Source organism: Coturnix japonica, chromosome 8 (genome assembly GCF_054131305.1).
Source record: "Coturnix japonica strain WE chromosome 8, WE-NBRP24, whole genome shotgun sequence".
NCBI lineage: Eukaryota > Metazoa > Chordata > Aves > Galliformes > Phasianidae > Coturnix > Coturnix japonica.
In genome coordinates this window covers 6035001-6049842 of record NC_140670.1, presented here as the reverse complement: position 1 = coordinate 6049842, position 14842 = coordinate 6035001, and the positions used below count along the sequence as shown (strand labels likewise).

General features: G+C 38.8%; 1 protein-coding gene across 23 annotated transcripts in view; it reads left to right on the top strand.

The window, feature by feature from the left end:
- LDB3 (LIM domain binding 3) overlaps nt 1-14842 on the top strand; it is a 104379-nt gene that overhangs the window by 18854 nt on the left and 70683 nt on the right. For all 23 annotated transcript variants that reach the window (XR_014948491.1, XM_085553907.1, XM_085553903.1 and 20 more), the window contains exon 3: nt 11414-11565. Coding sequence is in view for 22 of the 23 variants with exons in the window: in XM_085553907.1 (XP_085410033.1) it covers nt 11414-11565 (152 nt within the window). In the remaining variant the exon portion in view is untranslated. The remainder of the gene's footprint in view (nt 1-11413; nt 11566-14842) is intronic.

Sequence of the window (14842 nt, the reverse complement as noted above, 5' to 3'; positions counted from 1 at the left end):
GCTAGAATCCTACTGTAAATAAAAGGTGTGTTTTCCAAATACTAAGAGGATGTAGTTGCTATTTTACCCAAGGTGAATTTGTCACCTGATTAACCTTTTTCAGGTAGCTACAAAGTCACTTGTAGTGTTATAAATCAGTTAAACCGAGAGACTGGAATGCTTCTGTGTGGAGATTAAGTTCAGTCTAAGTAATGGAGAATTGGGACTATAATGTTTTTGGTGTGTTTATGCTCTATTTCTGATATGATGGCAGTAAATGAGAAGAACACTAAAATCCCAGGAGATGGTTTCTAGTCTTCCGAACAGGCTGGGCTCACAGGAGGAATAGGCTCAGTGGAATTCACTTCTGCACGAAGCTTGTTGACTCACAAACTTCAACAGCTTGATTTGCACCTCACTTGGGGAAGGTACTTGTAGTCATGTTGTTTCAAAAGCTGCTTATCTAAGAACAGTTTTTGGTGTTTTTTTTCCCTTGCTTTTTTTTTTTTTTTTTTAAGAAGGATTTAATCACTGAACATTTGGACTTTCAGATTTATATTCTTTGTTTTTGGCTTTTGAGCACTGGTTATCAGTGTACCTACTAATACAAGACTTTCTTTTTACACACTGACATAGCATAAGCAGCACACAGGTTTCTTATCAGTCTTTACATAAGTTAGGCATGACTTTGTATCATATCTGAGTTGCAGTTGGCAGAAGCTGAACTTGACAGCCCAGTGCTTTTTCTCTGGATTATCATGTTGCACATCCTTACAGAGCCACATGTAATTAAAAAAGGAAGCTCCCAGGAGTCATATCCGATACACAATTGTCTGTAGTACTTCTGTGCTCATTGTGTGTCTTTTCAGGGGGGCTGCTACAGGTGCTAGAATTATGCATGAAATTGGTGATTTTCTGACAGTTCCATTTGTGATATTCTCACAGAGCAGCAGAGTTAGAGATCAGAAGAAGACTAAAGATTACTAAGATAAGAGATAAAGATAACTAAGGGTTACTATGAGTCTTTTTCTAGTTCTGACTTTGGATATCTCTAAAAGTACAGCATCTCCATAAAACGTGAATTGTTATTTTCTAGAAGTATGGGAAATTGTTAATCACAGCCTGAACCTCTGATTAATCAGCTGAGGCGAATGTTGGGTCAGCTGTGGGAGCACAGGTGAGAGTAATTTAGCTGTGCTCCTGGAAGGGGTAGAGCTTTACTCCATCTCCTCTAGACCTCATTTAAGGGCTGACCACCACTAAGGCAGTATCTCTTGGAGACTGCTCCCTGGTGGAGATTGCTTTAGCATTTCCCAGCAAAGGCATACATATCAGTGAGTTTTTCCTTATAAATAACCTTTTGAATATCTATTACCAGCTTTGTTACAATCTTTGTATCGTTCCACCTTACACTAGATATGGTATGAGGCTCACATTGCTGGAAAAATTTTAATGAATTTTAATGAGTGCTTCTTCATGTTTGAAGTAAAAGCCTCCTATTGTTAAGTGCATATTCACTGAGAGGTGCTTTCTGCTACCATTGTAGTTGACATGTTCTTGATGTGCTAGTAAATATTTATCTGCAAGCATGAATCATGGGGCTGAGCAATGTTAGTGAGTGTGATACTGTAAGAGAAGAAAGGATATTAAAAACAAAATATTGGAAATGATCAGGAAGGATATGAACCAGTCACTCATCAAGTTATCTCCCTATTTACGAGGCCTTAGAGAATCTTGGCCAACAACAGTCTGACAACTTATTAAAACAGAAATACATATAGATCTTGTTCGTGTTTGTGTGTGGGTATAGCTCTGCTAAACTTCACTGTGAATATAACTCCACATGGAGAAGAACTGATATCTGGATGGACCTGGCATTTGCATGTTGAATTTAGGGAATACATCAATCTTGTGTCGTCTTCAGAAACATACCCATAAAAGTAAGTGATGTGTACGTGTATATATACAATTTCATCTAGAAATTTCATTGTTTAGTAATGCATTTTGTACTAGATGGAGGAAAAGACAAATTGGTCCTAGGCAGTCTGCTTCAAACTTACTCAGATTTGCTTGGGCCAATGAAAACTTTGCTGCCTCCCCAGAACCAGTAGCTTATAATGTGCTCTACTGCAGAAGTCAGCGTTTAAAGTGGCTAAGGAAAGCATTGCTAACTAAAATTCTTAACTTGAATGCATTCTTTCCATGTATGTAAATAGAGATGCCCTGTGAACGTGTATTTTAGTACAGAGTATGCAAGCAAATAGTCATAATTGGTATATTTACCCTGGACAAGGAGAGGAAAATTACCAATTTGGACATGCTGTATTGTGAAACTCACTGTGACTGTGTATGTAGCTCCTTATGACCTTTGATTCCAGTGCTACTGAGAAAAATGTCTGCAGTTTACAAGAAAGGAATGGAGGGGAAAAAAAAGCTTTGATATGCAAGTGAAACATCTGCAGAACAATTTCAATGTGCAAGTTGCACAGCTTTGTAATCTATAGTGTGCTATGCTCTAAATCAAGCATAAATGAGCATCTTAAACTAAAGAATGGATGTGTATTAATCCACACAAAGCTTAACAAAATGTATCTAAAGAATAAATATGATTTTCATGTTACTTATGCATCTAAACTTTATTACCTAGGGACATTCATTAGATGGATGCCTAATCCTTTTTCAGAGATTTACCTTAAACTTCTATACCATTGAGCATACAATAAATCTTGCAGACATCTTTGTTACTTACTATTAGTTTCCTTCCAAGTATGATTAATTACATGAAAGAGGTAGGAATATATGAAAGAGTAAGAGCTGAGAAGCGTATGTAGAAGGCATGCTTTAAGGCTTTACCTGGAGCATTCTATTAAAATGTAAGGCTTAATGCAGCCTTAATTGTTGCTGCTTCTACCATTAAATGGTGAATACCATATCTAGATGAGGTAAAATGGGAAAGAAGAGCAATACCCAGGAAGAATGTGGTGAAACATTCATCTAAAATAGTTCATCTACAAGACAGTGGTTCTCTAGGCTTCTAAAAGGTTGGTAGATGAATGCTGTGAAGTAGCTAGTACAGTTATATTACTGCTGGCAAGGAGTCAACATTTCTTACTTGTCACAGCAAAAAGTATAAGTCCAAGGTTCTGTTTTTCCTGTTGTGGAAGTAGTTATATTTAATATATATGTATATTGTGAATATGCTTCTGAAAGGTATGGTGAAGTAAGAATGCTTTACTATTTTTGAGAACTCCAGAGACTGGAAGTTAAAACAAAAATCTGTCCGCAAATTAGAAACCCAGTCACTTATCCAAAGATAATTGAGTGTGGTTGAACTATGCACTCTGCTGAATTAGGAATCATGAGATCATATTTTCCTACCTTTATCTGGGATGGAAATATCCTTTGAATATCTTTTCTTGCATGCTTGGGAAATTTTGAGTCATTTATGCCCAAGTTCTGGGCTCAAAAATAGAAGATAGTGATGAAGGTGAGTGGCAGTGTTTGAATCTTCAAACACAGGTCAGTTTAGTCAGAGAACCATTCACCACAGGCAATCTAGTATTAACTAGCTAATTTCTTAAAGCTCTTTCAAAATGATCTGCTTCTGCTCCTTTGTCAGCTTATGCACATGCACAGTCTTGATGCAACTTTTAGTGCACCCTTCTTGACGTTGCATTTTCTTGCTTTACCTGTAATTTCAGTTGTGCTTTTCATTGTGTTTTGGCTTAGAAAAAATACAGATTTTAGTTTAATGAAGATTTTTCTGTGCCATTTTAGAATGTGTTTTTGTCTTCTGTGTAGTGCTTTCTAAAATAATTTCTAGTAAATAATGCAGGTAAGGAAGGGAGCCAACAAAGAAGTACTTAGCGGGAGGAAGGCTGGGTTGAACTTTGTGTAGCACGTCTCTTTGAGGCCAGAAATGAAGAAAGCTTGTTAACCCTGTATTATCTAGGAGCCACTCTTTCAGATCTTAGTTGGCCTTTAGTTTCATTATAAGCTTGAATGTGAATAGGGAAAAAGAGAAAAGCGAGTAGGTAGTTTTCTATTGTCACTGAATCTACTTTTTATTGCAAGTCTGGTTAAACAACGTGCTGTTTCTCAATAAATGATATTCTTACAATTTTATTTTGAATCTGAAATAGCCTTTAGCTATAGGCAGTGCAGTACATTAATACATCTTTGGCATTTTTACTTGATTGAAATGCTAGACCAAAGCTTTAGCTATTACATTTTGTTGGGTAAAGTAAACATCCTCAATCTTCAGAACTTTTCTTTCTGAAATCTCCATTATTCTCCAAGGACTCAGCTGGGATACCTGGCAGGATGTTGGGCACAGCATGTGGCACAAGAAATCTGTATTGTATTCCTTGGGGGAAACTTACTTTCTGTTATTTATTTATTTGTTTGTTTGTTGTTGTTATTCACTTAAAATTTAAGTTGCTTTCATTCTGGAGTTCTGAAGCAAATGCTTTTGTTTCTCTCACAGAGCATGGATGAATACCACAGGTGCAAGACACTTATTCTTGAAAATAACAACAGTGTTTGATAGGTAGCTGATTCTGATAGTGCTGGGCAGTCCAGTTGGAAGAGGCTTGCGTTGAAGAGCCTCTAAAACCTTGAGGAGAGAATAGTGACATACTTAATGCAGCTGTTGCAAATTTAGTTCTGATTCAATGTCTGTCACTGTGAACATGTACTACATTTCATCTTTTCTTGTGCCTTTCTTTGCTTCTATTGCATTTGCAGGCAAAGCATGAAGTTGAATACTAAGTGTTTTTCATTGAGGGTTTGGACTGCTATTTGCATGTCAAATTGGCTTCTAATACTTGATCAGAGGAGGAATTAACTCCTGGGATTAACTCAATACATACACACTTGGAATGAATGGTTACCTGTAAACATGCATCAAAGCACCCTAAGTTACAAACCCTCAGGAGCAGAAGAGTCGCTAACAGATGAAAAACTGTTCTTCAGCCTCAGGATGTGCTCAAAGTAAAAGCTATTTTATTTTGAGCTGTTTAATATCAGAAGCGGCTGCAAGCTGCTAGATGTCAAATGAATGCACATGGTATTGTCTCAGATGCCCTTTCAGTGAGGCCTTATTGCTGTTTAGCAGATCAGTACTTCTTCAAAATTATGAAGCGCTGTGGTCTTGGTTATATCCAGTGAAAGGCCTTAAGCAGAACTAACTTAAAAAGAAAATCTTACCATAGTGGCCAGTAGGAGAAGACACAAAGCCTTTCAGTTCTTACTGATGCTTATATGGGTAGAAGAGATGAATAGCTTATATCAGGAGACCCAAATGCAGAATGTTGATTGAAAGAAGCTGAAAGCTATGAAAATCTGAAGGGTTTATTGATAAGTGAGATTTGTCTGTATAAGCATTTACCTTACAAAATTGCCCTAAATTGAGTTCAAATAGAAAAAAAGAGAGGTAGGGAGAATGAAGTCTTTGGAAAAAAAGAAATACTGGCACTTGTGGTCCTGCAAGCACTTAAAAGCTTAGTGTAACTTGGCTGCAGGGAGTTGTCCTGTGGAAATCTCCAGAAGGTGAAGCATCAGTACCATATATATATTCTCATATGTAATTTGCGTTAGGTATATTGAACACTGGTACTGAAGAAGTTAGTAGCATGCAATCATGGTGCAATATGTGATGATGATAGTAAGCTGAATGGGTGCAACAGCTGTTTTTTGATGAAGCGTGAGAAAATAGAGATTACTAATGCTAATACCGTACAAGATTTAGAGAACTGTGCAGTCTTCTGGCTATGGCAACACATCCTTTAAAAAGCTCCATCCACATTTGATTATCATCCTTAGACTTGGTGTACATAGGCTGGTCATTCTTCTTACAGGCTCAGCTCCAAAACATTTCCATTTCCATTTATTTGCTTATTTAATTAGAAGTCAGAGAACATTTTAACCAAATAAGGTGAAGTTGAGACTGGAGAGAAAGCTGGAATTGCTTCTAACCAAGGACTCAAAATATTCCCCTCAAAGCTTTCTTCCCATAAATAATGCCTATGGGCTTCCTTTCACTTCCCAGCTGAAAAGCATTTACATTAGGTTTACTTTACTACCTTGGACTACTAATCTTGAAAAGAAGAGTGTTTTTTCTTGGTCTTTGAGGAGCCTTGTGGTAGTATTAAACAGGAAGAAAATATTTAATGTTGATTATGGAGTTGTTATTCTACTGTGCCGTGGTATCCCCAGGCTGAGGTAGACTGGATGGCTGTAGTGCTAATAGCAGTTCTGCTGCTGCAGTATGAATTTGACCATAGTGTTCTGATCTGTGTTTGACTGGATGACCCACAAAATCTTTGTGCTTCTGATACTGTGGCTCCTGATATCCAAGAGAGGTAGATTAAAACTATTTTGGGTGTTCTCATGTGTATTGTAACCTTCCCTCCTAACTGGAGATGAAACATAGCCTGAGAGGCCACTTCAGTGTGCCTCTGCTGCATGCCAACTCAGCTTTGCCTAGTATAAATAGAAACTCTTCAAGATGTCAATGGCGTATTTAGCAGATCCCCTGAGTGTTCATTTAAGGTGGGTTTTGTTCTCCTATTAATTATATATATGTCTTTAAACATATGTCAATTAGGAAACCTCATAGTATATTGGAAAGTAATAAGACATTTAATTTGGAAAGATGGTAGCTGCAAAAAGGAGATTTTCTCTAGGATATTGTGGAAGCATAGAATCCTTAGAGTTGGAAGGGACCTTTAAAGGTCATCCAGACTTCAGCAACGCCTTTGATGCTGTCTCCCACACTATTCTCCTGGAAAAGCTGGCAGCCCATGGCTTGCACGGATGCACTCTTTGCTGGATAAAGAACTGGCTGGATGGCTGGGCCAGAAGAATGGTGATGAATTGAGTTAAATCCAGCTGGTGACTGGTCACAAGTGTGTTCCCTGGGGGTCGGTGCTGGGGTCTGTTCTGTTCAGTATCTTTATTGATGACCTGGTTGAGGGTGTTGAGTGGACCCTCAGCAAGTTTGCTGATGACACCAAGGTGGCAGAAAGTTTCAGTCTCCCCGTGGGTAGGGAGGCACTACAAATGGACCTGGACAGGCTGAGTAACTAGGCAGGGGCCAGTGAGATGGTGCTCAACAAGACTAAGTGCTGTCTCCTGCACTTTGAGATGGGAGTTGGCCTCTTCTCTTGCATTACTAGCAATAGAACTGTAGGAAATGGCCTCAAGTTGCATGGGGGAGATTGAGGTTGGATGTAAGGAAGTTTCGATTCTCTGACTGAGTGCTAGAATAGGCTGCCTAGGGAAATGGTAGTGTCCCTGAGCCTGGATATGCTCAAGAAATGTTTATATGTTGTACAGAGGGACATGGTTCACTGAGAAACATTAGTGATAGGTGGACAGTTGGACTGGATAATCTTAGAGGTCTTTTCCAACCTTCATGATTCTATGATTCCATTTAGCCCAGCTTCACTGCAGCAAACAGGGACATCCACAGCTAGATAAGTATCCCGGGGCCAGGTCATGAAATCCTTAGAACTGGTAGGGACTTCTGAGGGCCATCCAGTTCAACTCCCCTGCAATGAACTGAGACATCACAGCGAGATCAGGTTGCCCAGGGTCTTATTGAGCTTTCCCTTGAAAGTCTCCAGGGATGGGACATCAATGATATCTCTAAACAGCCTGTTACATTGCCTCACTATCCTCCCTGTAAAAGACTTTTTCCTTATACCTAACCCAGGCCTAGCCTCTTGGGGCTTGATACCATTTCCCCTTGTTCTATCACAATAGATGCTGCTAAAGAGTCTGTCTCTTCCTATCCTGTAGCTCCACTTCAGATATTGAAAGGCCACTCTCAGGTCACCTCAGAGCCTTCTCTTCTCCAGGCTGAACTTGTAGGAGATATGTTCCATCCATATTGAACATTCATATGTGCAGGGGCTTTGATTTTTCCACCTTTTTATGGTCCTCTCTACAATTAATCAGTCATATTCAGCTCTCTCATTTGACCTTGAAAAGAATAAAAGCAATCATCAAAGGTAGTGGGATGCTTACTGTGTGGGATTAGTTATCTATGCTGTTTCTTCTGTCTCATGCCTTCTGGCAATGTGTAAGCTGAAATTGTCCATGTGTCTGAAAAATTACTTCAGTGTATTTTTTTTCCGCTGTCACTTCTTGCACAGAATTGTCTTCTGTTTTGTAAGGAAGCCATTGTTTTTTTCCCTTAGGATTTGTTAGATATTTATTATAGGGAAAAAGGTGGGAACTTAATCATTTGAGAAACAAAACAAAATTCCTCTGTTAACTTTTACACCATGAAGATGGGAAAGGAAGAGATGTCTACAGTCTAGAGATAGCTAGTTGGATTCATTTGGGTGCTCATCACTTCACTGTTAACTGCTCCTCATTGGGTTTTCAGTGTTTCCTCCTTTCAGTGGGTCATGGTTTTACATGTAGAACAAGGTGGTTCACCTGCCCCTCTCAGGCACTGTGAGCCTCGGTGCTGGAGAAGCCTGTGAAGGTTTGCTGGAAGCATCTATATAAAACAGTGGTAAGAAGAGGGAGACTAAATGCTGTTTTCTGCAGGCTTCATTTTCTAGTGATCCTTAGTGTCTGTCCAGTCCTTTTCTTGTAGAAATCTGTTACAGTTGCTGTAGCTGAAAGCTTATGTCCTGTCTCTGAATTTCAGCTGAACTGTGGAATTGAATGTTTCTTGATCTATTTTCTTTTTTTGTTCATATCCAGAGGTGAAGAGGATATTAATTTCCAGTCTTTAGCATATTTCTAGTGCTAGTGAGACCTTTTCTTAAATAAAAATAGGAAGGTGGAATGTGTTGATTTGAGGGCCAGAGTCAGGAAGAGGGCAAATGTAGTTGAAGTCCTAGGAAAAGAGGCCCTGACTAACGCTGCAAGCTGCTGTATTAGCACCTTCTCACTTGGGGGTGGCATCTGTATGTATTTGTCTGTTTGTAAATTAGGAATTCGTTGTGGTAGGGAAGCTGTGTTCATCTATCTGTTTATACAGGCATTCTCGGGTAGTATTTTAACACTCAGCTGTTGAAATGTTGCCTGATCCCTTTTCTTCCCCTTTGGTGTGGAGCTGAGGAGCTTTGCAAGGAAATGCATCTTGCTCTCAAGGTGGTGCTGCAGCTGCACTTTGTATTCAATCTCCCTGAACTTCTGCTAGGTGGTCCTTACTTGGAACCCTTAATTCTTGGTGCGGCTGTCACTGTTGTGCTATATATTCACCCAGTATAGAGCTCTGCTCAGCAGAGTATAATAATAATTCTCTGTACTGTATTTAAAGAAACATGTGATATCACTACCCTGCCCACAGGTTTTATGCTTGGGGATATTGCAAGTCAGATGCCTATATTGTTGGAAACTGAGCAAGTGCTTTTGTGCTTTTGAGAGATGAGAAATAGACTTTACTTTCCAACATGAAGTCTGTTCTTGAGCTTGGGGTGCTAAGAAAAGCAATTAAAATTAGGTCTTAATGTCAATGATATCCAGGTTTCTTTTGGTGTGTGTTTATTATTGTTTCACTTTGTTCTAATTGGTTGACAGGTATTATAGTTACACCTTGAGTCTGGGGCAAATACCTAACTGTGAACTTGGTAGCTGAAAACTGCCTTTATTTAGAGCAAATGAGTTTAGACCATTACAAATGCTTTCTGAAATAGCTCTGTCTAGGTTTTACATAGTTAGATTTTAAGACAAAAGCATTAGCAGACAAAATGAAAACTCTGTTTTAAATAGACATTATATATTCAGTGTTAGTTTTGTAATGCTCTATTTAGAGGAAAAGCTGGGATGACAGTAAACTAGAATTTATGACATATAGAAAGAGATCTGGTTTTTTGCTCTAATCCTGAGGTTTCATTAATGTTAATGCTTCATTTGAAAAACATTTTAAAAGAGCATTTTAATTAGAAAATAAGTCCTGAAGATTTCACAAAAACGTTAATTAGTCTGCAACCACTTAATAAATAAAGGGTTGATGAGCGCTGAGTTTTCAGAGTAAGAAGCATGCTAACAGATAAACACTTTGCATTCCATTCCTTTCTGCTGGATCTTTAAAAATGGGAACGGCATAGTCTTGAAAGTGCCTTAGCACTTCAGATCTGGCTCTCCTCTATCTCCATATGTATGCTGGTATTTTGTCCCCAGCAATTCCTGAAGGTTCTCAGTGTCCTCTCTAACTGTACGCTCTGGGTTCACTGCAACGTTTTCCAGAGTAGGCTGTTATCTTCTAGCTAAAATAGGTATGATTCTGTATTTGGGTATAGATACTTCATAGAGATAAGACTTTTAGAGTTTAAGCATGCCTCCTAGGTGAAGCTACAGGGTAAAAAGTAATAAAACAAGCAGTATCATTATTAGCCAGTGGGAAGAATGGGGGAAGTAGTAATTCTTTCCTGATATAATTCTGAATGATACAATGAACTGGATCCATACTTGCTAGTCTGGTGTAGATTCTCACATCTGTCTATGATACTGGAACTACCTGAGTTCTAGAGGGTAAGTGGCATCAGTTCTGTGCTAGGTCCTAAAATGGGAACTAGAACAGCAGAGTTGTACAAATGAACCTAGCACAGGTTGTTACTATTGTTATACTTGTTATACTTAGATGAAGATATGGCTAGTAATATGTGTTAATTCATAACATCTGATTTTTGAACTGGTGAAAGTAGGAGTCAGAGAAACTGAGAGAACTCAATGTGTTTTACCCTGGACGTGGGATTTTGCCTTACAGACGTTGTTTATGCCTATTATACTGAAGGAACAAGAGTTGTCAACTGCAAGCTTGGTTGTGGCGTTTTACATTATTCTTGGGGTGGTGGATGTTTGTTTGTTTTTTGAAGTGAGGAAATTAGGGAATTAGGTATCTTAAAAAATAATAGCAGAGTTCTGTAGCTTATATTTGTATCTTTATAAATATGGAGTAGCATCTTTCCATACGTAGTGGTGGCTTGGTAATGTAAGTCTAGTTGTATGTGGGTTAAAGTTGAGCAGAATAACTCACTATAAAGCTCACTATAGAGAAACAAAGCATGACCAAGGTCCCTCACACATATTTGTTTTCTGTCAGGTCAGTGTAATGAATTAGTTTGGGAAAAATGACTTTAAGAAGGAAAAATACAATGAAGTCATGCAATGGATAGTGGCTTCTTAGTTCTCCAGTTCTGAGTAATGTTTCTATATATCACCCCAAAATGAATTATGATAATTACTCCCTTAAAATGGAAATAATGACAAGTAAACAATATCCTTGACCTTTGCAGAAATAAGTGTATTTGTTTAATTTCTATGAGTTTTGCTGTTGTACCTGTACATTAACCAATTCAGCAATAGTGATAGGTGAGGCAAGTTTTGTATTAAAATTCTTGATGGGTTCTGTAGAAGTAATCTATGCACAGAATGACTTACAAGACTTTTCTTTTCTTCTCCTATACAGATCACCCCTGGCAGCAAGGCAGCGCAATCACAGATGAATCAAGGGGACCTTGTGGTAGCCATTGATGGAGTCAATACTGACAGCATGACTCACTTAGAGGCTCAGAACAAGATCAAGTCAGCCAGCTACAACCTGAGCCTCACTCTCCAGAAGTATGTTGTTATTACTTAATCTTTACATTCCTAAGGGAATCCTCTGAAATCTGTGATTAAGGACTATGTGTTTTGTCTTTGCCTGTTAGATTTATTTCAGGTGTCCAGTGTATAGATATGAGGACTGCTAAAATCTGTGGTGATTCTTGTGTCAAGTAGTATGGGTTTTTATAGATATCAAAATAGCTTGTATGCTATATAAATCTGTCTGTTGAATTTAACTCACTGAATACAATTGTAATTCCTTATTCATTCAGGCTCCTGATAAAAGTCCAACAGGGATGTTTCTTTTACTTACTCCCATGTTAACTCGTGCTTCTGTTTGGTGAATATATGAATGACTGTTCAAGGAACAGCTGTCCTAAGTGTTCTGATCCCATGGTTTGAATCTGTCATCCCCAGAGTGAGAGTTTTTATTAATTGTTTGGCACCTGTGAGTGTGAAAGTGACCCCTCTGCATTTGATTGGATAAAAAATAGGTGTAGCTTCAATGCAGGAAAGGAAAATATTTGAACACATAAAGGGGAAATAGCGGCCAAAAAAAATCTACATTCTGTACAGATTGTTGAGATGGGGACACTCAATTATCTGATGAGCATTAAAGTCTGAAAACATGGAATCCTTCCAAATGGAAGATGCATATACATATTATCAATTAGCTGTAGTGATAGGATAACTGAAGCCATAAATTTCATTGATCTTGGACATTAATGTCTAGGTGTCACATGGCTCTACTAAGTGTTTTTCAAGATCACGGATTTCCTTACCAGAGGACCTGTGGCTCGATTTTGTTGTTGCAGATCTGGAATCGAAGTGAGCTTGCTTGTTTAGTCTGTAATGCCAAGAATAATGTTATGGAACTTGAAATCTAGACTTAAGCACTCTGAGACCAAAAGCTTTTTATTTGTCTAATGGCTATTGGCTCTCAGGAGCGATGGCCTTTCCTTTTATTGATCCTGGCTGTGAAAGTTTCCTGAGTGTTGTTTATGACCTGACAGTTCAGATAGTGTTTGCTGCTACTCACTTTTATTATCACATTTAAATTCCCCTTGGAGTTTCTTTTTCAGGGTGAAGAACTGGATATTTTTTGTTTGGTTATCAAGAAAAATATACACAGTCTGCACTTGTGCAGGATATTAAATTGCAAGGCATGAAATGTAGAAATGTAGCAGAAGGGAAGCATTGAGAAGGCTCATTTGTACTGTCCTACTACTCTAAACAAAGAGTCTGCACTTCTCTGACTAAAGGAATTTAGTTTTTCTTCAAGCACCATCAATTTGCGCTGCTCACTGTACACTAACACAGCTCTTCAGTGAGTGCTTTGTGTGGGGAGCTGGCCTGCTTTTGTCATGCAGACATCTTGCTATACCATCAGGAAGCTGTAGATGACAAGTGCTTATTGATCACTTCCCTAAACCTGCTGTTAAGTTTGCTTCTTATTATGTCACCTAGGCTATAATTTCACTGAACCTTCACATAATTTTGTCCATCTCATGGAATTCCTTGAATCCAAATCTTGATAGTTGTGCCAGAGGTTTGATCAGGCAGTCAGAGCTCAGACTTCCAATGAAATGCTGCATTTTCCAGGTGCTCATTGTCAATTTCTGGATGCTCAGCTTTCCAGAACCTGCAGTGTGCTTCCTGTGCTCCTAGACAATGCTATGGGAGGCTGTGATCATACTCTGCAATGAACTGCCGTGGAAAAAGAAACTGCTTCTCATCTTTTTGTGCCTTACCGGAGATTAGTTCTCAGTCATTTTACAGTATCTGTTTCTGTTCGGTCACTTGAGCTGCACAGCTGCCCTCAGGCATTTTAGTCCCAGGCCAGTCAAAGTTCATCTTCAACTAGCTGGCTGTCCCACAGAGACTTGGCCTGATGCATTCAGTTCACAGGTGAAATATGAAATGCATGTGAAATCTATTTTTAATTAATGAGATTCTTTTTAAAATTCACATTAAGTACAATGCAGGAGTACGGTATTATTTGTCAACACGTTTCACTGGAGCATCCACAGTATTCATTTGATCTTAAGTCAAGGAATCTGATCAGCCTCCTTGGAAAGGATTCACCAAATGTACTGACTTAGTTTTGGAAAATGCTGTAACATGAGCATGCCTCATTCTGCTGGCATAGGCATTCCTGTGACACTCTAAGATGCCTGCTTTGGTGTCACCGTGAATTGCTGTAAAGGAGCAGGAAAGGTGCAGGCCTTCTCTGCCCCATATGCATTGACACAGCCCCCCCCTTCCTGGGCAAGTCAATGTTAGAATACAATTTATATTCAGGCAGTCACAACTGACTGCCTTTTGCTGGCAAATCAAGAGCTAAGTAATCCTTTTTAGTAGTGAAATTGAAAGTATCAGTGGCAAAGCTATGAGAGATTTATGGTAAATATTTAATAGCATTCCTTTTCTTGTGCAGCACCGAAAGACGGCTGATGGTGCAGTATTTATTTCAGGACAACCATAAATAAAGTGTGCTGTGACTGCAGACTGCAAGCAAAGGAAATGCAAAGGTTATTGTAAACTGCTTTCTTTTGTATGAAGATGTGAATATTTGCTAGTGCTTATGTTCTGCTTGCTGAATGCCTCTCCTGAAATCCATTCTTGGGGTAGCTGAGTTCTTCCTGGTCATTAATGGTTTTCACTGCAGTCTTTACAGAAACTGAATTCCTGGTGTCAAATGGCTGCTCCTTGGATGAGAATGCAGCAATACTTCCACAGCTCAGGAGTACTGCTTGAGACTCAGTAGTTAGGATAGCGGCACTGAACAGTCTTGGGAGTAAAAATCATATCAAGACTCCAGTAAGGTTTCTGAATTACTGCAAGCAGAAGCAAGACCATTGATATTGTGTCATTCTAGTCTAAGGGTATGAATGCCTGCCTCCTACCCACAGTATTCAATAGCCTGGCATTAGAAGTACAAGAAGGTGTGTGTCTTGTATTTTGACTTGTATTTGATGAAATTTCACTGTAAGTGTTGCACTTGTTTAAGTGCAAATATGTTCAGATTGCCTTAGTAATATGATCTAAAATTACATGACAACAAAGAAGATCAGAGTATAAAACAGAACCCCATTTAAAAAAAAAAAAAAGCTCTGTCCTTTAGCCTGTTCCCTTCTTGAAATGTCTCTTGAATAGCAGCTTAAGGGATCAACCACCTCACTACGAAACGTGTTTCACTTGTCTGACCATCCTCATGGCAGTTAGATTCTTCTCAATGTCCAGTCTGACTCCACTGACACAGGGGAGCTCTGCTTCTGCTTGTTTATCATTG